Source organism: Vanessa cardui, chromosome 14 (genome assembly GCF_905220365.1).
Source record: "Vanessa cardui chromosome 14, ilVanCard2.1, whole genome shotgun sequence".
NCBI lineage: Eukaryota > Metazoa > Arthropoda > Insecta > Lepidoptera > Nymphalidae > Vanessa > Vanessa cardui.
In genome coordinates, this window is record NC_061136.1 from 3,021,521 (window position 1) to 3,046,308 (window position 24,788).

At 30.4% G+C, this 24,788-nt stretch overlaps 2 protein-coding genes across 3 annotated transcripts in view; one reads left to right on the forward strand and one right to left on the reverse strand.

The window, feature by feature from the left end:
* LOC124535186 (E3 ubiquitin-protein ligase RNF19B-like) overlaps positions 1-19,705 on the reverse strand; it is a 64,401-nt gene extending 44,696 nt beyond the window's left edge. Inside the window, exon 1 of the mRNA XM_047111285.1 lies at positions 19,076-19,705. Coding sequence (XP_046967241.1) covers positions 19,076-19,199 — 124 coding nt within the window. The 5' untranslated portion in view covers positions 19,200-19,705. The remainder of the gene's footprint in view (positions 1-19,075) is intronic.
* Positions 19,706-20,709: 1,004 nt separating this feature from the next.
* LOC124535202 (alpha-2-macroglobulin receptor-associated protein) lies at positions 20,710-24,439 on the forward strand. Of its 2 annotated transcripts, none has more exons than XM_047111316.1 (7): positions 20,710-21,024; positions 21,108-21,317; positions 22,015-22,225; positions 22,612-22,776; positions 22,974-23,071; positions 23,309-23,398; positions 24,072-24,439. In XM_047111316.1, exons 1-7 carry the CDS (start codon positions 20,830-20,832, stop codon positions 24,201-24,203), a joined length of 1,101 nt encoding a protein of 366 aa, XP_046967272.1. In that variant the 5' UTR covers positions 20,710-20,829; the 3' UTR covers positions 24,204-24,439. The 2 variants fall into 2 exon arrangements, with proteins under 2 accessions (XP_046967272.1, XP_046967273.1); XM_047111317.1 differs by having other exon boundaries at positions 23,309-23,368.
* The last annotated feature ends 349 nt before the right edge of the window (positions 24,440-24,788 follow it).

Here is a 24,788-nt window from a genome sequence, read left to right on the forward strand (position 1 = left end):
TATAACAAAAAAAACATCACGTACAATTGTATGCGTACATTTTTATTAACAGGGTTAAAATTAACTATGTTTTTCTAGTCTAGCCAGTGCTGGATTTGCACTAAAGGCATTCGGGGCCAGTGCCCAGGGAGGCAAGTATTTAGATTAGATTAGAAAAAAGAATTACGTTATCGAAAGTGATTTTCTTATCACCCAAATATGAATAATTAATAATACATGTAATATTTTTTTCTGCTATAAATGAGTCATTTTATTTATGTAACAATCATTTTGTATCGAAACTATTCACTATAAGCAAATAATCGATAACGGGGCGGCATTTTTTAGTGTCCAGGCGCTCATATTGGATCCCACACTGAAAAAATATATTAACTCATATGTCTATGAAGTCGCTATGGGCAGATATGGCTTATTATGATAAAGATTTTCTAAATCAGGGTATTTATTTAATTCCAAATACTATTCTATAAATCCTTAGATATCAATCAGACTGCGATTAAGATTTGACCTTTTTAATATATTATTTAAAATGCAATATCATAGAATAACTTGTATATATAGATGTGTTCGCTCGCGAAGGCGTGTCCCCCCTATATATTATTGGTGTGCTAGTGCTATGAGGGTATAGCTTTACCAAATATTTGCTATATAAAGTTGTTACTATAAGTGTAAGCTGTATGGATGCCGATTATTATTTCTTGCTCATATCCGTATTACTTTTGACCTCACGTTCGAAATGTGAAATAACACATCTTATAATAAAACTATGACATGAAAATTTACACTAGTAGGTATTTAATTTATTACTCTATATGTAATAAAAAACCATATCAACAAACAATACAACAAAATTCTTTAATAATAATAGTATAGTAGAAATCAAAGGAATTTAATCACTAGCTCTAAAAAACCAGTGATAAATTGAAACGATAATCTATTTTTCGCGAGTCGCTAACGTGGCCTTCCATTCGCCGATAATAGCGCGTCTGACCCAGTCATGACATATTATAATACCACGTGGAATGTTGATACGATGCAACGCTCATAGAACGGCCGATAGCAGTATTCGCCTGACTGCAGCAAACCTATTCTATACGAAACAAATTTGACAGTCGGCATACAACACATACAATTTTTTAATTACTGTGTTAATTGTCATGCCTTTTTTATTACGATTTTCCTTGCTACCCGCCCCGGATTCACGCCTGTAGAATAACAACGTAAAACGTTTATACTGAAGGACAAACAGACAAAGATGTTTTTTATTAGTTTTTGTAGAAATAAGCGACGCATCCCGACTACGATAAATTTTATACTTTGAGAAGAATAAATGATTAATGTCAGCGTCTGACAGCGTCTGACAGCGTCAGCGTATATGACATTCCAGAATCGAGTTTTAAGTCGAGATACGACTTCGTTCTTAGAACAAATGCATTCTTTGAACAGCTAAGGAAGTGTGTGATACACTATTTGTATCTATTTGCACGACTACTCACGACGGCTTCACGTATTTATTTCTTAAAATACTTTTATTGCAGCGTCAAAGGCAGTGAGTGATTACATACACTTCCGTGCTAACTGACATGGAAGCGAGCTGAACGTAAACCGCATATTAAACACGCTAACAGAGAACCGGCATTGATAAAGATGTCGTGATATTTTTACGCATTCCGGATCTGTATACGTAATGTTACGTCAGAAAAACAGGCAACAGCGATCACATTGTTTGCTCGTATTTATTTAATTAACTCATATAGTTCATACGGCATGGAAATAAAGTGGGTTTCGTACTAGAAATTCTCGGTAGCAATCGAAGTTTGTCCATTGACAGTTTTACACTCCTGTGCCTCGTAAGTCGTAAAGCATTTGTATCAGTCCCTGGCCTCAGGCAGTGAGATAATAGGAACTGGAGAACGCCTTCGTATTTGCTATGCATGTGTTATTACATCAGTAGGCTAGTTTACCGCTGTTCCACCATCAGTCCGGAAGATGTCATCATTATCTCTCGGTTTATTGCTTTCCGATGCGGCAATACGTTTCATTTAATGTAACACCATTTCACCACTTTATATAATCTTGTGATCCATGTTAATTTTAAAGTTATTCAACGTCCGTTACCAAACCTTTTGGCTGCCTTTTTTTTAATTGATTCGAATAATTAATATTGAGGATTATACTGTGACAAAGTAACCAAAAAGCCGACCTAGTCACGATAACAAACCTACTTATGATATATAAAAATATTTTCACACTTTTTGGGTCAACACCAGAATTACTTATTTTTATGTCATATACATATTTATATTACGTACTGGAACGGTATGTGATATTTATATGGAAACTATTTCAATCACGATTTTTTTGATAACCGCGTAGCTGAATTAATACAATAGAATACTTAGTAATGATACACAGACAGTTAGTTGTGATAAAAATAGTAATAAATAATAAAAAACGGCAATACTGCATACGCGTTGAATACGAGCGATTTATCACAGCATTCATGAGTATTGCCACATACAAATATTATAACAGTTACAAAGGGTAACCATAGACCTTGTATTGAATTTTTAAAACTCGTTTTATGCACGGGCATTAAGAAGAATGCCAAGTTCTATTGTATGAAAAAGATTATGTTTTATCTGTATACTGCAACCAATGATATTCTAATAAACAGATATGTTATATCTATACTAAACAACAAATATATTCGCTTTTGAACTAAAGACGAAACAAAATAATTTTCAATGAAGGTTTATAAATTAATTTAAAAATCAAAACAATAATTTCTTTGTACTATTTTGTTATCTTTTAATCTGTGCAAATATTTTAAAGGGATAATGGAAAACATATTATTGTTCTTAATTAATTTCTAATCAATCAGAAATATTCGGTTATCTATATAAAGAAGGCTATTTATATTATTCGGATTTTTTATACGTTATTATTTGTGTAATTAATTTCTTATTACTACGCAATTTTGCATAGCAATAATTTATTATTTTTATACTAAGACAACGTAGCAAAAATATTTATCTAAATTGCCTAATCAAGAATATATAGTACGATAATATAATCTGTTTTCTATTCTAATTAAGGAGTTTTTTTTTAAATGGCTTGTGAATGATGACTCATATGGAGAGTAGGTAGAAATTTGCAAAAAAAAAATGAAGAAAAATACAAGGTGCTATGTAGGCAACGGGGTTGCCATAAGGGTCTTGACATTTTCAATGGAAGTTCCATGAGGAATCTATAATTCTATAGTCAAAAGACGTCTTTTAAAGTTTTCCAAGTCGGAATTAATTACTGGCACACTGCTTTTTACTTCCTAATGAATACCAAGATGCAAAGTGGGTGGACTCTTTGCTTTTGAGTTTAATTTCGAACTCGTCTATCTAAAGGTTTCTTTAACTTTGAAACACTAATCACAGAAGTTAAATTATATTAAATATTGTGAAGTTCATTTTGTTTTACTAGCTCACGAATTTAAATTAAGATCTTTGCCGTTCGATTTTTAAATATACAGCCTGTTCATATCATATATATACGAAAATGTGTAAAGATGATTACTCAATCACGTTGGAACGATGAGACTGGTTCTTATGACATTTGGTATAGAGTCGGTACGCATTTCCAAGCCTAATTTCGGGCTTGGAAATGAATACAATTTTATAGATTTCATTTTTAATGGATAAACCTTGATATACTTTAATTCATATGGTTGCACAGAAACTTGCAATATTGGGGCTCCGTAAAGGCCAATAAGACTTGCACGTGGCGCTCAATTTTTGAAAGGCTGCAATTTTATAATAATAAATAATCTTAGTTTCTATTTTTTTATTTGAAGTTACGTTAGAAATAAATTTTAAACATTGCCCAAAACCAATGAAATTGTACAATGTACCGTAAATATTTAAATTAACCTAAAAAGAATCACCACGATTGGTTCATATTCCACGCGATAATATTGAGAACATCTCCTATTTTTAAGGCGGTTAAAAAGTCCACCCAGTAGAACTAAATAGACATGAAAATATATTCACTAAGATATATTTTATTGAATGTATATTTATTGTTATATACTGGCAACATAGGGATAAAGATAACGAAACAATAACAAGAGGACCGTACATTCACAATTACGATCCGCACATTTCGCGTCAACAAACAAATGTACGCGAACAAACTCGTTCAAGATCAATGCAAATAAAGCGGGTTTAAACAATGACGTTTCCCATGTCAATAGAACGAACGCCAATATCTGTAAAAGTCAAACGAGAACGTTTACAAAGGCAACGGGGGTGTTTTTATTGCATACGAGCGAATGTACAGTCAGAGTATGAAAACCTACGTCAGTTGTCAAATTAATTCCTTTAACAAGGTTTAAGCTTAGTACCTTTTGAATCTAAACATCAAATAATCGCGACGCAATATGTCATTCTCAATCGGTAAAGCTGATTATCGCAGATACTGAGCACACTTAAATAGATCTTAAGGTGACGAACCTTTTCTTACCCCGATTGTACATTCTAATGTTTGCATGGACATTAAATATAAGAATAACATTTTGACTTAGGACTTGGAAATACATTCATATTTGTCAAAAAATACTACTAATTCAAGTCACCTCCGTGGTCGAGTAGTGTGTCCGGCCGAATCTATGTAGAAAAAGTTTATTCGTTTTCTATGTCGTGTTGGGTCTGGGTGAGTGTGGTACCGTCGTTATTTCTGATTTTCCACTTATTACCCAATATTTATTTTTATTATTTATTATATACAATATATCAATAGCATTTGATAGTGACATTTCAACTACGAATATTCTATATGTAAGTAGGTACCTGTAGATTTTTCCAACCAAAGGTGTTAGACAAATAAACAACAACACTGAACAGATGTAATTTCTTTGGGTAGAGATTGAATAATCTATTGTATTCATTATTGATTCGTAAAAAGTAACGTTTTGAATCTCGGAAAAGTTGTTATCGAAACTCTGGTAGTAAAATTAAAGCGGATTTAAATATAGTTCATCATCGGATTTGTTCTTTGTTCACCACACGATTGTCTAATCTTGTCAATAACACAGACTAGTACAACAAAAAATAATGTAAAACATATATTTTATAAAAAAGATATGGTCTCAAACAGGAAATGATTTCTAACAAAACACGAGTTATGTTACTTTGTCACAGTAAAATATAGTGTCCATTATATAAAAACCAAGAAATGTCTAAAAAATCTGATACAAAGGTGTGAAATTTAAATATGATAAATATTAATTATTTTTACATCCGTCAAACGCCGAATATAATTATGTATTTTCACATTCGAAACTCTTACATTTGAATTAAATAAGTTGCGTAAGATGTCATGACTTAGAATAGCTATAAGTTACGAGGTCAGATCTCAAAAACAATCGGAGCCGTAACACAGTATAAGAACCTAAACATAACTCTACATATAAAGTTTTGATGAAATAATAAAATTCAGAATATTAGTTTAATCTCTGCCTAGTATAAAACAAAGTCGCTTCCCACCGTACGATAAGATCTTTTAAACTATGCAACAGATTGAAAGGCGGTTTACATCAATAAAGTGATTCAAGAGTTTATAAAGATATACAACACATGCATATTATAGGAGGGTAAATTCTCCTTACATCGCAGGATCCTTACATCGCCAATGCGCCACTAACCAATGGAACCAAGTTCAAAAGTCCCTTGTGCCTGTAGTTACACTGGCTTACCCTTCAAACCGAAACAAAACAATACAAAGTATTGCTGCTTAGCACAAGAATACATGTTGAGTGGTTAAGCCAGGCGGGTTTGACCAAAGCCTACCACCAAATGATAACTATTCCGGACATATTGATGTACTGTCTACGTATTGTTGATATTTCAATCAGTGCCTATAACTACGAGTGGTCATCACTCACTATTTGTACGCATTGATATAAAAACTCTAATTGACGTCGAATCAATATCACGTCCAAATTCAAGTAAAACTTGTTTTCAAATCACTTAATAATTAAACATATTAAATCTAACCTAATCCATATTAAAAGCAAACGATTACGTAGTAAAACCAGATAAGATTATATAACATTTCAGTGTTGACATTTCAAAAATTATAAACTACGTTTAAATATTAAATCATTCGATTTTTGAACATAAAAAAGTATTACATCAAAAGAGGTTATTATATCATTATTTACAATTTGATGCGCATAGTTTTATTCACCGAAGAATATAAATAACTACCCACTGAAACCAAAGATATAAAAAGTTGACATTTGTTTATTTATTGTTTCTTTCGAACAATGCAATACAGTTATATAAAAAATATTTTGTAATCATTACATAGTATAAAACAAAGTCGCTTACCGCTGTATGTCCCTACGTATGCTTCGAACGTATTTTGAGACGGTTTTTTTTAGGTAGATAGATTGATTCAAGAGGAAGGTTTGTATATATTTATATATATACACGTACAATATAGTAGACACTGTTAATTTTAGAGGTTCAGTAGTGATAATAAATAAGCACATTTTTTGCGCTTACATTGCAAACCCTGGCGAGATAGACCTCAATATAGTTCCTGTAGCGGTTTACACTCTCCAATGACACAACAAATTTTGAATATAATGACATTCTGTTTTATTTAATATCAGCATTGCATTGCGAAGCCGGGACGGGGTTGCTAGTATTTTTATATAGATCACTAAATTAAAATCACGTTAACCACTTCCAAACAAAAAAAAAAACAAGTTCTTTGTTTACGTCGAATTAAAAACATAACGAATCGAATTTTCTACAAAAAAATAGAACGATCGCAGAACACGCCCACACGATTACCATATTCGAGACTAGCCATAACGAGTTCACGGGATTTTTCTAGAGTATCTCTTCTATCCGTATTCTATTCTCGCTAATCCGACGCGAAATTTAAATGTACCGGCTTCATCTTGCACTTTGCAACAATGGCCATTCAACATCGGTTTCTGATGACCCACTTTTGCATTTCTTAGCTTAGATTTTTTTTTGTTTACATTCGTAATAATGCTGCATTATACATATTACTTGAAAGCATTCTAATTAATGGTTTACTGGGGAAGAAATAAAACAAATTAACTATAGTTTCCTGTTTTTGTTTTAAACAGGCAAACAGACAGGCAAAGGGCACACTTGGCACTTAAAAAAGTTTCTTACGTCGTTAATGTGTCATAAAATTTGAGATTTTATGTCTCTTGTGTGTCTCTCACAAATCAGAATACGACAATAGCCCACTGCTATATCCCTATCCAGAGGGGCTTGAACAAAAATCTACCAACAAAAGAAACCTATTTTTAATATTCACGAAATAAAACAAATTGTCTTATTAAACTCGCTATTTGGACACATGGAACATTGGACAAATATATAATTTAGGTACAATAAATTAGCCAATACATCGTCATATCTATTTACATTACACGTATTTTACATATTTCTCTGATAATAAAAACCAGTTTCGTATGTATGTATCGATAAACATCAATTTATATAAATATATGAAATAAATTAATTCTTTAAATTTTAAATAATATGTTTTCTTTACTAACTAACACGATCTAGAACCTTATTTTTTAAACAAATAATCTAACTTACATATGAAGTATGTTTACATGTATGTTTACATGTAACAGTATGTTTTAATGGTAATACGTTGACATTATTTTAAAACATGGATAGAAGTCAATGAACGCATATTAACAAACATTCATTTGAAGCTTCCTTTTTAAAAACCAATAAGTTTTTTTTTTTTTATTCTATGTTAAACATTTTTTATTATTATTGTTAAATACGGGCATAGCTTTGAAACCAAAGACAATGGACGCGTCTTATTTTCAAAGACTCTTGAGTCTTTTTTTTTTAAATAAAATAAGAAATATATATCTTTATCCTATGAAGAACTCATTGCATTTCTTAATATTGGCAATACGGGTACAGATGTGAAAACACAGACAGAAGACAATGAACGCGTATTAACAAACATTCACCTGCCCTACATAACCAAACACAAAAAAACAAACGCGCAAATCGCTTTTTTACAATGTTTATTGTTACCATGTTCATAAACCATTAAAATAACGTAATCATAAACTTTATTTAAGATGTAAACACGGGGCCGCGCAAGGAATTATAAATGTTATCTTTTAATCCAATCCGAATTCAACGAACAGTAAAAGTGATCAAATAAATTAATCTTGTTTGCTTATTTTACAATGAGGTTCAATTAATACACCATTAATTAAACATACTACCTACTTGGTGGTAGGGCTTTGTGCAAGCCCGTCTCGGTAGGTACCACAAACTCATCAGTCATTCTACCGCCAAACAACAGTACTCGGTATTGTTGTGTTCCGGTTTGAAAGGTGAGTGAGCCAGTGTAACTACAGGCACAAGGGATATCTATCTATATAATATCTTAGTTCCCAAGGTTAGTGGCGCATTTACGATTTAAGAAATAGTTAATATTTCTTACAGCGTCCTTGTCTATGGGTAATGGTGACCAATTACCATCAGGTGGCTCATATTCTCGTTCGCCAACCTATATCATAAAAAAAAAACATGAACTTAATAATTTTATACTAAGTAATATTCTTATTGAAAGGTTAAATCGCTATCTTGATAACTACTGACCTCGATGGTAACTGATTATTTTTACGTTAAATTTCAATTAGGAAGGTTTGAGGATATATAACTTCATGTTACTGTTACAGGAAGAACAAATTCACGATTACAGGAACAAGAAACATCGACCGATGTGGCGTAATGTATGAAACAATCATATGTATGTATATTGTATAATCCAAATGAAATACGGTTGAAACTGCCACAGAGTAAATATTTTAAACTTCATATGTGGGAGTAAATTTTACAACTAGCAACACCTATTTACAAAAAATATACTGTTTTTTTTATTAAACTCTATAACAAGATAAGCAGGAAAAACGATGTTGGGATTTTTTATAATATATCAATTGAAGGATTGAAAATGGGAGGGCATCGTGCAGACAACAAAGGAAGGGGGCGAGACAAAATCCTTAAACATTATTTTATACACTTCGATATTATTTAGTATCGGTATATCACGTGTGCATCGTTTATATTTATTAAACGCCAACAAAAAAGGTTTCATGGTCCCTCATATCTTTGAACGTATAATTTATTCAGAAACAACAGGGTCAATACTTGCGATTCTTTTACTGGAAAAATCTGTATCTAACATAAGGGAAGGTATTACTAAAAATATGTAACTACTTATCAGCAAAAAATTTAGTTAGTTATTTTAAAAATTATAAAAAATGTCAACATGATATAAAGTCGCTCTCACCATAGAAGTACTTAAGCCGTTTAGAACATTCCATAATACAAAGAATAAATAATTTTTATTTTTTTTAAGAGTCGAGAATTTAGAATGTTTGTTTATGTGTACATAAGAGTTATTAAAAAAAAATATATATGCACATAAATCAAACAAAACCAAAGAAGTAATTCATTGTATATCACTCTTTAGAACTGCATCTGAAATGGAACCAGATACCAGGCGGAAGTCCAATGATGGGTCGTTACAAACAATAAAAGATAAAACAACGAACCGAGAACAGGGACAAATCTATAAATACTTACACAAGAAGTTCCTATTGTCTCGTACGATTATTTTGCATAAGAAACACTGTTTCCTCATTCTCTAGCGTCCTCAAAAGGTAAATACGTATTCATTTTCTACAATAATGCCTACTTATAATAACTTTTTATTGTATATTAAACATTTATAGACTTATATTAACTCTATGTTTTCGTATAAACTCATGTTTTGTTTCGTAACTAGTTAAGTTAATATTAATATATGAGATGGTCTTTTGTAAAGCCTATTTGAAAAACCTATATTAGAAAATGGATGTTTTAATATTATATTAAATTTCATCTTTCACGGTAATATACTATGATAGCTTATTAAGTGGAGCGAAATCCTTTCGCTTTCAGGTAAAAAATATAATATTTTGCTGCACTACTATGTTAAAATTTCTATGGCCGCTTATTAAGACAGCGTTTAAATTCAAGCCTTTTGCGGTGGAGAAAAATGGAGGCTGACTATTAAATTCCGAACAAAACGTCAACTTCACAATAGAGTTCGTTATTTTTTTAAATAAATTAAGGTAACCCAGTTAAGAGTAACGAAAGAACGACGCCACACGTCACTTTCACCTACCTCTCGCGTCGGCTCGAAAAACGAAAACCAGTATTGATTAACACTATGAATCGAACAACGACGCACAAATTGCGCATTAATTGAATAAAAGACAAGAATATCGGAGCCAAGATGGCCTCAGCTTAGGATCGTGGACTCTTAATCCATCGGAGCTACTAAGTTTTCACGTAATTAATTTGTGTTTAAAATTCAGGCCGTGCTCGACAATGAAGGAGAACATCGTGAGGAAACCTGCATATCTGATGTGTCAGGTGAAATTCTGCCAGATTTGCAACTTCGTCGAAAAAGTGGGATAATCGAATGATCCCAAAATATTCTTCACAGATTTAGGTTAAACTTGCGAAATATTTTTAGTAGATTTATTTTTGTTATAATTTAAATTTAGACAACACAAAATTCTCAAGACCATTTAATATTCTGAGGACATATTTGGCACTAAGCACATTCTAAAAGCGTTTTATGGAAAAACGTCGGCTGTCGAGTCATGTCATCACTGGCTTCGTTATTTATTAAGCACATTCTCTAATAAACAAATACAAGACACTTGCAAATAGTAGGCGATGTGCCAACAACACACATACTCCTTAAATATTTAATTCCTCGCTAGCTTATGATTTTGTCCCAATTTCTGACCCCAAAATATTTTACAAACAGCACTACATAAATAAATCTTCAGTATTCAAGATTAAATATGATTTTTTTTTAAATACAAGAAAATACTATAAATTAAAAATACGAAAGCTGATAATTTATTTTTTTGTTCGAACATGTTAATCTCAGGACAGGCTGACAAAGCAGGAACGTTTAGTGCGTGTGAAATTGTGCTATAAAGCTAGTAAGTTCTGAAGTATCAATTGAGTTTCATACATTTCATTTTAATTATAAAAATGATAGTCTGTATTACTTATTATCTCTCTTTTGAACTTATAGTCATGACTGGTGTATAATTAATATGATTAATTATATTAAAAATAAGGAATAATAAACTAGAATATTTTACGGTGTTAATCGGTTAATCAAATATTTGACGTCAGAACTTAGACCGTGAAACAGTAATCACTTTCCTCATATGGTAATAACTAATTAAACATATCAAAATAACTATGACACATGCTTTTAGCGAGTACAAATAATTTATAAATTTCAATTTATCGATAAGATATACATAGAAAATATGCGTAATTTATTAAGATAGTCATAGATTTACTGATAACAATCTTGGCGCGATTACATTGTTTTTTTTACACATTTTACTTATTTTCAATACGTCTGTGTAAGTAGACGCTTGTTGTTGTGATTACAGACACGGCGAATACCATCCAAAGTCACATGGTCGACGATATTATGACAGGTGGGTATAGTACGACACAACTTAGATGTAGTATCGGCAAAATTCGTAAAACCAATCACATCCGAATTAAGTACGTTATCTCAAATCATCAATATTTATATCTTTACACAAGGATAATATCATATGACCTAATATATTCGTCAATTTGACACGTCGATTTACGCACTTGTTTTCTCGGATTGAACTGATGCGAAAATCTATAGCGACGAATAACATCGAATTGCGCGAAAGGGAGCTATTTCATTTGGTTATATGAATCGACAATAATATGTACTTGTCGTACTATACTTACATATGTATATAATAACTAGTTTCTCTGCGCGACTTAGCCCACGTTAAATGTTACTGCTCCACTCATTTGCGTCGTACCGTATTTCAATAAGCCATTGACTTATACGTATACTACTAGACACGGTATTCGGTACTGAGATTTCGCGCACAAGTTACGGTCAAATGACCGCAATTCATTTAGTCGAATTCGAACGACCGTGAGGTGTATTATTTATAATATCGGACAGTTTTTGTTTAGTGAATCATAAAATTTCATTGTTATTTACATGCGCGATTTGTTTATATGATTTAGTAATTAAATTTGTAAACAAATTATTTCACAATGTTACACGGCAGGTATTTTGATCAGGCAATAATGTTATCTTCTATGTATTAAATTCTTATTATCAAAAAGAAAAGGATGCTTATCTTATTTGGGCGATCGTCTCGGCTTAATCACTGAACTTAAAATTTGATCAATATTTGCAGAGATTACCAACATACAATCAAATATACAACAACAACAACAGCCTGTAAATTCCCACTGCTGGGCTAAATGCCTCCTCTCCTTTTGAGGAGAAGGTTTTGGAACATATTCCACTACGCTGTTCCAATGCGGGTTGGTGGAATACACATGTGGCATAATTTCTATGAAATTTGTCACATGTTGGTTTCCTCACGATGTTTACCTTCACCGCTGAGCACGAGATTAATTATAAAGACAAATTAAGCACATGAATCAGCGGTGCTTGCTGGGTTTGAACCCGCAATCATCGGTTAAGATGCACCCGTTCTAACCACTGGGCCATCTCGACTCTTAATCAAATCAAATATACATCTTTATAATATTAGTATAGCTCAAATATAAATATAACTTCCAGAAATAGAAGTATCAATACTAAAAAACACAATACGTAAAAGTTTAACGTCGAAACTAAAAAAGCATAGATAAATACAAATATCAGTTACAAATACCAACCGAATCATCGAAATCAGTGGATAGTTCTCGAATAAAAAACAAAACTTTAACTTGTCAAGTTAGGCAGCTGATGATATCACGGTGATGACTAAGAAAAACTATGATTTATTGGTATTAGAGAATCACATATATGGAGACAGGTTATTTAAAAGATGTGTAAATAAAGTCAAAGCCATAGAAGAAATTACTTGGGCTACACGTGCCATGTCTAGATGTTGTAAAGACTTGCGGAGCTTTGTCATAAAGAACATAAAAAAAATTAGGAAGTAATTGACCGAATTTCAAAAGTATAGTAAGTATTTAATGAATTCATAGTTTGTATAACAAAAATAATTAAACCATAACAAACTAAATTTCAAATGGAATCCAGTTTTTTAATTTGAAAATGAACTTAGGGAAAAAAAAAGTATATATAGAATTGTTTTATTATGTAGAAGAAAATCAATTTATTCAATGGTCAGACACTACAAAACTTTATATATTGCTTTAATTTTTTTTTTAATTAAGTATGTTGGGAACTTGCAATCGAGCCCCTGTGTCTATGTATTATTTCTTATTTATATTTTATTTGCAACTTGCAATCGAGCACTTGTGTCTAATACTGGTAGTCAACATCTATTGATACTGATTCTGTAGGAATATACCTAAGCTATTCCTTACACCGGAAATGCCTGCACCTACCGGTAGTAGGGTTTTCACATTCCGAAGAGCCAATACAAAAGCGCACGAGCCTACTAGAGTAATGATTATTATCATCAATAGGCATAAAATTAAGTCTTATTAAAATGTTAAATAATGCGGTCGAAAACTTTTACCGTTGGCACATATACCTACTTCTGTAACGGTGAACTCAAAAAAAAATGTACATATTTTTGAGACACCGTTACAAATGGCTGTATGTGTAATCATTTAATATATAAACGAGTCCCAAAGACTACTTGAAACACGATGTAGGGCTTTAGGTTTTTTTACAAATCGTCGTAAATAAGAATAATTATAGCAACAATGTTTTCTTTCTCATATTTATGCACTTACAAAAAGAAGCGAGCTGTTATCCGCCAGCTTTTGGCACGAGTCAAGGACGTTGAAAAACTTGGAATGTAATCAAATGAGAAGGACAAACCAGAAGGCCATACTTACTAACATACAAATAATACTATCCCACTTAACTTTAGTTTCTTAGGCACCCGTTTTTCCGGACGAAAATCAAAATGAAAATGTTCGTTACTAGCTTTTGGCAATTACCTAAATATTAAGTTATAATATAGTAAGTAATATAGTATTAAGTTTAATTCGCATCAGCAGTGCGATTCTATTAGAATTCACTTCGTATTTCACTCGCGACATGATGACAATCGACTTACAGTACTATGTCATTCTGACACGTGTATCTTCTAAATTTTATAACTATTATAGTCAGGCGTGATTGAGTAACATCCAAACACAAACTTTCACATATATATAATAACATTAAAAAGTTAATTACATCATTAATTACATAAACCTATTCCTAACAATGACAACTTAGATTTAGACGTGTCTAGTTTCACACTGATTCAGATTTATATAAACACTAGCGCCCCGCCCCGAGATTCGAACGAGTGCTATGCTAAAACTAAATATACTAAAGTTTTTTTCTTGTTCCTTTATTATATTGTACATGTATTATATACAAAAATTTTCCTCGCAAATTACTCTATTTATTAAAAATAACCGCATCAAAATCAGTAGCGTAAGTTTATAGATCTAAGTGTACATAAGGACTGACAGCGGCAAGTGACTTTGTTTTATAGTATGCAATGATAATCTTATTTGTAATAAAAACATACGATCTCTTCGAGATGAATAGGCATCGGCTACGTTTGACCGATTACAGTGACTATTGGCACATGTTTATATGAATAGACGTCCGTTCTTCGTGCGAATATAATTCACACATTTACTTCCCCATTTCCCCCTCTTAAAGTTGAAATATCTTAAAACCGTTTTATAGCGGATACTCACATGAGTATATAAAATATATGTGTTTCCCAAGTTTAAATTTTGTTGTATTGGGTTTTGACTGTGCATTAATAGATAGTCAGGAAAAACGATTTTATAAGTACAGATAGATTTGAAATTATTTCCATCCTCCTTCTACTCGAAAGGGGCCTTAACCCATCAGTGGGAAATATACAGGCTGTTGTTGTTTCCATTCTTAATATGGTTTGTCTTCCACCGAGAAACCCTTGTTATAACCAGTTTATAACACAATTGGTTAAAAACAGGTTAGGTAATTATACACTATATAATGATCGTAGAAACGAGTTTTTTTTTAATTTTAAAACTTTAAAAATATAAGTTCAGCAGTAATGAAATATACTGTGCTGGTTGTGTAATTAATCATATAACTGTCGTTTGACTACTTTCAGTTCGTAACGGTACGAGTGATCTGTTAGCGGGTAGATGGATAGTTTGTGAAAACAATACCGTACTATTAGAATTAGAAAGAGATAGAAATAAAGCACATTATTAGGCTTTAAGATATCACGTGCACAAATTGATAACGGTTGATAATGCATTTGATTTATTCCAAATTTAAATTATCTTACACTTTCTATATAAAGCATGTATGAGTCATTCTTTATTCAATCGTGACATACTTATGAGAGAACTCACAAAATGTAGGCCATTAAGAAAATAAATTTCGCTATTATATTCGTATATTTAAGTAACAATAATGACCCAATATTAAATTAAATTTATAATAAAAATACAGTACATGTATATTAGGTATTATGGACGTAAATTAAGCCTTTACTACATGAAAAAAAAAAAAAATAAGCTGTAAGAGATAGCCTTTGAACGACATTTGAATAATCACACAACTTATAATTTGGCTACAAGGCTTTGGACGTCTCATACATTACTTATACTTAATAAATTGAATGTTCCCTTAATATTATTGACAGGAAACGTCGGCGTGTGTTTACGACGAACTCGGAAAATCCAGTCAATGATTTAATTCTCTTGAAGAACGTGAGATTTCCGACAGTTCCCAACCGCAGGTATCGTGGGAGCTGGCTTAGTAATGTAAGACAATAACACTTGTTATGATGAAAAACCAACCCTCCAGTAAAACACTCTGAAGGGACGGCGTCAGGCAGGCGGCCGACCGCACTAGTGTGCCAAATACATTTTCTCACTGACGTAAAGAACAAAGTAGCGACAGCAAGGAAATAAGATAAATGCTAGCACTTCATTCTTAAAGAATAAAGAAACGATATTTTACATCTTAAATTTCATAATTTTAATCCTTCAAGGATTCTTTTTAAATAAATAATTTATCGCGAAGTTTAATTCGAGACGAGGCTCGATGAGACACGAGTGAATGTAAAGCCTTGTACTCAATAGTGTATAATGTTTATTTTTAAAACAATATTGTGTTTCCTCTGCTTTTTATAGCCAACTGTTAAAAAAAAACGATATCATGATACTTTTTATAATGGGATTGACAGAAAGGAAACATGTGTGGTCATGTGCACTTCCTATAACGGCTGAATAAGTTTTCACGTGCTTCAACCTTGGTGATAAATATTATTTCATCATAGAACAGATTATATTATAGCTTTTTTAAATCTTTGAAAAAAAAACAACTTTCGTCTTTTACGTTTTTTTTGTATAAAGAAAGTAATATGTTCAAGAGGTAATTAAATCAGGAATTTAATACATAACATCATTCCATTTTATTAGCAGACAAGGCAACAATGAAAAGAAACTTCAATAGTAACAACTTGTTGCTTATTATGCAATTCTAAGCCTTATTCATATAAACTTAAGAGACAAAGTGTTTATATAGTATCTTAAAGTAAACCTTTGCTTCAAATTAACAGTTTCATGTTGCTGTAAATATATAAAATCCATGAATTACAACAAATTCATAGCCAGACCAAGACAAACCAACTTTTTATATATTGTAAATATTCTTATGCATTACTTTTCTTGTTGTGCATTGGGCTAGATGATCATTGACCTGATTAGCTAAGGGCCAATAATAATTACACAACATTAATTAAAAGGAAATACTTATTATGTTTAAATATAATAATTAAATAAATGAAATTAGTCAGTAGTTTAAATAATAAACATGGTGCTATCTACAAATTGATTGTTTGGCATAAAATATTAATTTAGTAGTATAATTATCAGTTATCAACACTTAACTATAAGCATTCCAAGATGTGTCTGATTCAAAATTACAGACACCAATGAGGTTTTATTAAATCTTTAATATTTATTTAAATCTAAAATCATAACTCTCATAAATGAATCAATTTCCTATTAACATAGTAATATAAGTATAGCATTATCAAAATAACCCACAGATAAGATAGTATATGATTGTATTTAAATTACTTATATGAGCACAGATAATCTAAAAAATAATACAGTTATGTTATATTTTGGTTATACATGATTATAACAAAAAAAAAGTCTATTTTTAAGCATATACCCTTTTTTTAAATTTGTTGGTTGCTTCCTTAGCTTTGTTTTAATTAAATTCTAAGTAATGTTTCTTTATTTAAATAGTAAGGTCGACCTTACTGTATTTGGGTTAAGGTGTTGTGCAATGTGTCATCTAATAATGAATTATACATTCACCAGTGGCACTGTTAAATTTAACTGTTTATTAATTGGGTAAATATACATAGAACAGAATGTCACATGTAAAATATATAGTCATAAACATTTCGTCATAGACAGGACTTAAATTTGCATCAGCTTTATATACCTAATAGCATAAAAGTTTTTTTGTTAAGAAATTAATACCGACTTTAATGTAAGTAAATGCCGTGACTGTTACAAAGATTATTGAATAAGTAATGTGAATTTACTATTAGATTAATTATCTTGTAAATGGAAATTATTTAATTGACTATATACATTACAAACTGTTTTGTTTATAAAGGTATAAGAATAGATATTTTGTTATAATTTATAAACAGAATACAAGAATACAGTGTAATTATACATGCATATGTTAACAAAGGCACATTTTATTACTGCCATAATATCAAGGCTTATTACTGGCACCATTAGCATATTAGACAGTCTATGGTCAAAGTACTTGCTATTTCTTACATTCACTTTGATACAATCAACAATTTGACATGATACTATAATATATTTAAATAGCGAATGCTATTCAATCATTTTATTAAAAAAAACAACAGACGTTCAATTAACAAAAAGGGAAATCCAAGAACTTTGTAATGGAATGACTTCATAGATTCCATGTTAATGGCATGTATGTATCTAATAAACGATAAAAAAATATCTCATAATTGTTTTATAAAGAACAATGACTGATTTTTATAACTAAATCATAGTAAGAATCACATGAAAACTACTTCATTGTTCGACAAATTTTTCAGATTAAAAAAAAGGATATTGAAAGGCAAATATTATCTTTTAGAAAATGAAAAATAATTTATATAAGAAGTGACTTTAAAGTATCACTCACATATATATGATTCATTATTTGATGTGTCATTTAAAACAATAAGTTAAAATAATAAAAAGAAAACCTTTTTTTTAAGTGTTTTGTTTACCATATTGCTTGTTGTTTTAGTATGAATGATTACAGGACGAAAAGATTGGATTCCATATTTAAAAAAAACAGAGGTTAATATTAACAGCATGACAAAGTGATGGCAATGACCTATTTGATTGGAGACCTTATATTGTTTCAATGTCTCACAATTGATTGTAATCATAAAAATTTAAGAACAATAAAAACTGATGTATCTTCCTTGAATGAATGAGCATAGCATCTTATAGTTATAATTAAAAAGTAGTAACAATTAACTCATTGTTATTGCAATGATATCTTTTGTGAAGGAATTGATAAAAATAATTAAAAAACAATCAAAACAAAAGTGTTCCTATTGGGATTATGTACTTAGATTTTTTATATTGATAGTATTTTGTTTTAATATGAATTCTTGTCTGATTCATAAACTGAGCTGAATGTGGTACCCATGCAAAAGAGTTGTCAAGATCAGAATTGCTTAATGCATTTTAGGATAAAATATAAACAAAGGTGCTCTATAAAATAACTGTAACTTTTAATTTTAATTCAAACTAATGCATAAATATGGTTATTGCAGAGCAATAACTAGGAACTTCCTTTCAGAAATATGAACTGTTGAACTTTTAAATCTTGTTATCATCTCACTAACCTGAATGAGCCAGCCTCCTTCCAACTAGAGGGCTGTCTAAGAGCAATCGGCGGAGGGACCAGCGGCCAAGAACACCGCCGCCCCAGCCGCAGCCACCGCGCCTCATCCCTTCGCGTTCCACCATCACAACACTCTAAACATTACACCGCATGAATATCCTCAAGCTGATCTTCACACGCCTGACGTCAATTATAAACTACCGTTATGTATCATAAGAATTAAATCGCGCGGACCTCTTTGCACAACCGAGTGTTGAGTAACAGTTTACAGTTCACTCACAGTCGCAACGCATCAAGAGAAAGTTCCGATTATTGGACGTATCGTTCACGTTCAAGATTTGAGATGCAGTTTTAGACAGGAAGATAGCAGATAGCAGACTCCCATTATGAGTTGTTTAATATTTATTTCAGTATAACTATGAATCAGCTTAGTAAACTGTTTAAACAATAAAATCAAACGAGATCAGACAAAAACTATCAAAGAATCGAAGCCATTTTTATCAAAATAAAATATTTCAATCAGAGCGTCAACAGTCCGACTGACCACGAACACTAGTTGTAGGTAGCGAGTAGCAAGTTTGCGTAGGTACCTACTTTCGTACATCTACAAGTCTACACTACAATGTCTACTTTTTCCGTTCAAATGTCATTAGTAAAACTTGAAGTTACAATAGATTCGGATACTTTGAATAGTAATACAATGAGTAAAAAAGTATTGATAAGCTAAATTATTTTATAATTTTGTCAATATAAGTCATGGAAAATTCAGTTTTTCTTTTACATATTAGAACTTGATATAAAAATATTTAGTTAGTTCATATATTTACCTATTCGTGTATTCCAGTTTTTCAGAATACAGAAAAAAAAGCTTATTCTAAATTGCTTTAGCAAATAATATTATTAAATGAATCATACCAAATGCTTAGTAAAAAATTGGATTTTATAACTATTTACATTTTTAAATAAAATAAGCTAAAGGTCTAATGATTCAATCATTCATCGTTTTTAATTAAAATAACTATATTTATGACATATATGTTATTTTCACTATACTTTACGTTATTTTTTGTTACATTGTTTTTAATTTACCGTTAATCGGTAATGCGTTTGCTGTTCAACTCAATGACAATTTATATAATGAATAAATTAATTTCAAACATATTAGAAAGATATTCAACATATTATAACATATTATAAGATACTGATTATATTTTGAAATATTAATCATTATATGCAATAAATCAAAAAAAAAAATCAAACTAAATGTAATATTCTGTATTAATTTTGCATTTTAAATTCACTTTTACTAAATATTGGGAAAAGCAGCTTCTTCAGAGAAAATCTATTGTTTATGGAAGAGTACATAGGCTGCATAATTATTTACTCAAATTACATAAATATATTTGAAAGGAATAAATACTATACATAGGTAATATTTGTCATGGGTTTGTTATTACGAATTTTATACATACTCTTCACAGATTATATATATTTTTCGTTATTAATACTCTGAGTAAAGTCATAAAACCACCAAAATAAATTGACCGACTGTCTGACACCTGACATCCTGACAATCAGTAACGAAAAACGTCATTGAAGGAAATATATTGTATACCGCGATTCACGACTGTACATAATATATATCATTTGATCAATTATTTATTTCTTATGTTAACTAACGTTAAAATTTCTTTTGGTGCAGTGAATTGAGAAGATATAAGATTTTTAGTGTGGGACTTCTTAGAGGAAATTAATATGATTCTACAGCGATGTATAAGTTTTGTTATTTTAACATTGTTTATTACTTGCGTTCTTAGTGAAAACAAGTATAGTCGTTCATCAAACGAAAAGAAGATAGTAGATAAAAAGATAAAAGATGTGAATTTTAGAACACTTGAAAAGCCGTTTAGAATGAATAAATTGAATATCGTTTGGGTAAAAGCTCAACAGGTATTCAAATACATTCATTAAGTTTTTTCATTAACACCGTATTCATAATATTTATAATATTTTAAATACTTTATAAATTACAGCGCCTAACTGAACCAAAATTGAAATCGCTATACAGTGATTTAATGATTCAAGACAAAGAGGAAATTACTTATAAGAGAGTTAAAAGCGAAGGAGGCGATAAAGAAGGTCTGAAGGAGGCAGAGTTGCGGCGTAAATTAACGAACATTATGTCTTTATATGGTCTACTAGAACATTTTGAAGATGTACCCGAAAGGCAAAAACAAGATCCTGTAAGTCATTAAACTTATATTAAACTAGTCACTGCTGTGGTTTCACCTACAATAAATGTAAGCGCTCCGCCCCCTTGATAGTATGATATGTATCATTGCATACTTTAAAACAAAGTTGCTTACCCTGTCTGTCCCTATGTATGCTTAGATCTTTAAAATTATGCTACAGATTTTAATGCAGTGTTTTTTAATAGTTATAGTGATTTGAGAGGAAGGTTTTTGTAAATAATAGATGGCCATTGTAGTAAAGACACAAAAAAAAATCTGTAGAATATTTAATATCAGCATTGCACTCATTCAAAGCTGGGGCGGGTTGCTAGTATATATGTAGTGTGATATTTTATAACCTTTCTTAATAATGGGTTGACTGATTGTTCTGCATATCACATTTCATTTTATGAAAAACAAAGGTTATAAAAAGTCACATGTCTTTAAAAGTATCACTAACTGGGAGACTAATTATGATTGATATACCAGATAAGTAGGGCATTGCAATGATTTCAGTGTCATTGACATCTGTTTTGAGTTGATAGTGTGATAAAATTATATACACAACATATATGTGATACATTGGTAACAATTAATTAATTTACTTTAGGATAGCAAGCAATCCATATTTTTATATTTTAAGAAATAATAGAATTAACGATATGTAGGTAAATATAATATAGATGATAAAATTTTCATAACATTGTAGGCGTACAACTCTGCAATGGATGGATATATCAATAAGAGCCTTTTTAAGGATAAAAAACTCAACATGCTCTGGGCTAAAGCCGAGGCTTCTGGATTTACGAGTGAAGAGTTATCAGCTTTAAGGGAAGAATTTATGCATCATCAGGAAAAAATAGATCAATACCATGATTTGTTAGTTAATATGGAGACAGTTGATTCAGAAGCTCATAAAAGTATGACTTATTATTTTAACATTTTAAGCACATATATTATTTAATATTTCATTCATTTCCTTCTGCTTGTTAGGTAAAATTATTTGGTTTGACTTATTATGTTAGTTAGGATTAATCTAATTCATATTCTGTGTAAATAATATTTATAGTAACGCTTTATTAATTTTTTAAAAATATTCCCTCCTTTGTGCTCAACTATTGATACATATAAGAAACAACCATGTTTTTCAACTTATTCATTTTAAATAAATCAATGTTCCTTTTTTAAATTTATTAAAAGTAATCTGTTGTGTTGTATTCTTTTACAAATTGCCAATGTATCATATTTTAATTGTGAATCATTAATATGTATGAATTATAAAAATAATTTTGTCTATTCATTAAAGATGCAGTAGATGATGAAGAAATTGATAAGTTTAATGAAATCAATTATGAGAAAGACAATGGAGAGAATCTTAGTAAAGACTTTGTCAATAGAGCTAATTTAGTCCGAGAAAAGCACAGAGGTTTGAGAGATGGTTATGACAGGTTACAGAGGATTGCTGCTAAAGGTTTGATGTTTTTTTTTTAAATATAGGATATTAAAATTGAAAACATTTAAATAAGTATAAAATTTTCAAAATTGCAATATTCTGATAATTTTATTACATTGAAAATTTATGTAAATGTATGGGTTGAACTTGATATATTTACTTAAAGGGGATAAAATAGTAAATTTTATTAATAAATATGTACCTTTTGCTTATAGGACCAAATAATAAAGAATTTATTGAACCGAAAGTGCAAGGACTATGGCGTATAGCAGCAGCTGCTAATTTTACTGTTGAAGAATTAGCATCATTAAAAGTAAGTTGATTTAAAAAAATATGAAGTAATTTATGAATTATGTATATTTACTTGTAAAAAGCTGAATTTTATAATGCCTGCATTGTTAAAACATATAGTTGTGATCAAAAGTTATCAAACATGATACACAAAACATTTTCATAAAATATGAATAATAGTTTGTTGTACTCCTTTTAGGTTGTAATTAATGTATGTTCTTCGATTTTTCAATATAAAAAAAAATTGTATTTTTTTCAGGTTGAACTACAACATTATGAATCCCGACTTTTAAAACTTCGCACATTGCACGCAGACCAAGTAAGCAATTATGAAAAACATCATAGTAAGGTTATTTATTTTTCTATTTTTTTTTGTATTGTTTAAATGTAAAGTTAAAGAGTATATGGATTGTCAATGTAATGGACCAATACTGGCCCGGTATTCGGCAATTCTGTAATCTCGTTCTACTGAAAATTTCTGAGTTGGGTGACCATTCGCCATTCATTTCGACATCCAACAAATAACTGAAGATACTAGGTAGTGCAAATAAAAAGTAGCATGAGATCACTTCTAGAATATTTCAAATATTTAGGCTTATTTTAAGAAAAAAAATGTTGATTTAATTGATTTTTTTAAAAGAGTAGCAAGAAATTTATGTAATTTATATTTTTATATGTAAGAACAAGAACAACTGTTTAGGCCCAAAATTGGTTTGGTCATGTCTATACCCAAATGTGACAACCCATTTGTTTCTTTTCGTATATAAATTAAATAACCCTTTTTGATTCGCCTGCATATGAGAAGTCCTTTAATGTATCTATTTGAGTTGCCAGAGACCCATTTCGATTTTCATTTATATATTCTATTAAAAAGCCAATTTGAAACCTGAGAGAGAGAAAATTCTGCCTACCAGATTACATCAATTTAGTAAAATCTAATCTGTTTCATCTGCATTGTTTATTTTTGTAAAAACAACATATTAAGTATATACTTATGGAATTTTTTTTCATCCTTATAATAGATTGCAGCCGCCGGTGACAAGATGGATCACTTCGCTGACCAGCAGCAGTTGTTAAAGAAACACACTCGAAAGGTGGAGAAGTTACACGCAGATCTCGAAAGCAGGATCATGGCGCGACACACAGAACTATAATATACGAGTAAATGTTTTTTCAAGCTTTTCTTCATGACGGCTACATATTTGTTTTGTATGCTTGTTAAAGAAAAGCATTGAAATAATTAAGAAATAGTAATAATTCTGGATGAGAGTATGTTCTCATTTAAGTTGTTTTTCATAATATATTTTTACAATTGTTTCTTTTAAGAACTTTACATATAAGTAAGAATCTCTAATGTTTTATTTTAACTAGTAAATCTAATGAAACTTTATGTGTTTTATTGTTTCTTTTAAATACTTTTAAAAGTTTTATTAAATATGGTGTTGTGTCTCAAAACTCAGCCAAATATAATTAAAATATCTTCAATCTTAAAAGTAAAAGTCTTTATCATTGTAAGAGTATTGTCTAAAATAATAAGATAAAATTTATCTACTTTAGTATTTTTTGAGTAAAATGTCAAATTAAACAAAGATCTGATCACATATTTCATTCAGTACTAAACATATTCAAAGCTATCAATTGTGCTTCGAGGTAGATAAGATTGTCTTGTAATGAATCTTAATAAAATTTTATTATATCTTATTTAAATTAAAATCAGCAAAAATGAGATAAGACATAAA

Coding starts and splice junctions, on each gene's coding strand:
- LOC124535202 (XM_047111316.1), top strand. CDS start 20,830: ATGATTCTACAGCGATGTATAAGTTTTGTTATTTTAACATTGTTTATT. Junction 22,226..22,611: donor TGATTCAGAAGCTCATAAAA/GTATGACTTATT, acceptor TATTCATTAAAG/ATGCAGTAGATGATGAAGAA. Junction 23,072..23,308: donor AAGAATTAGCATCATTAAAA/GTAAGTTGATTT, acceptor TATTTTTTTCAG/GTTGAACTACAACATTATGA.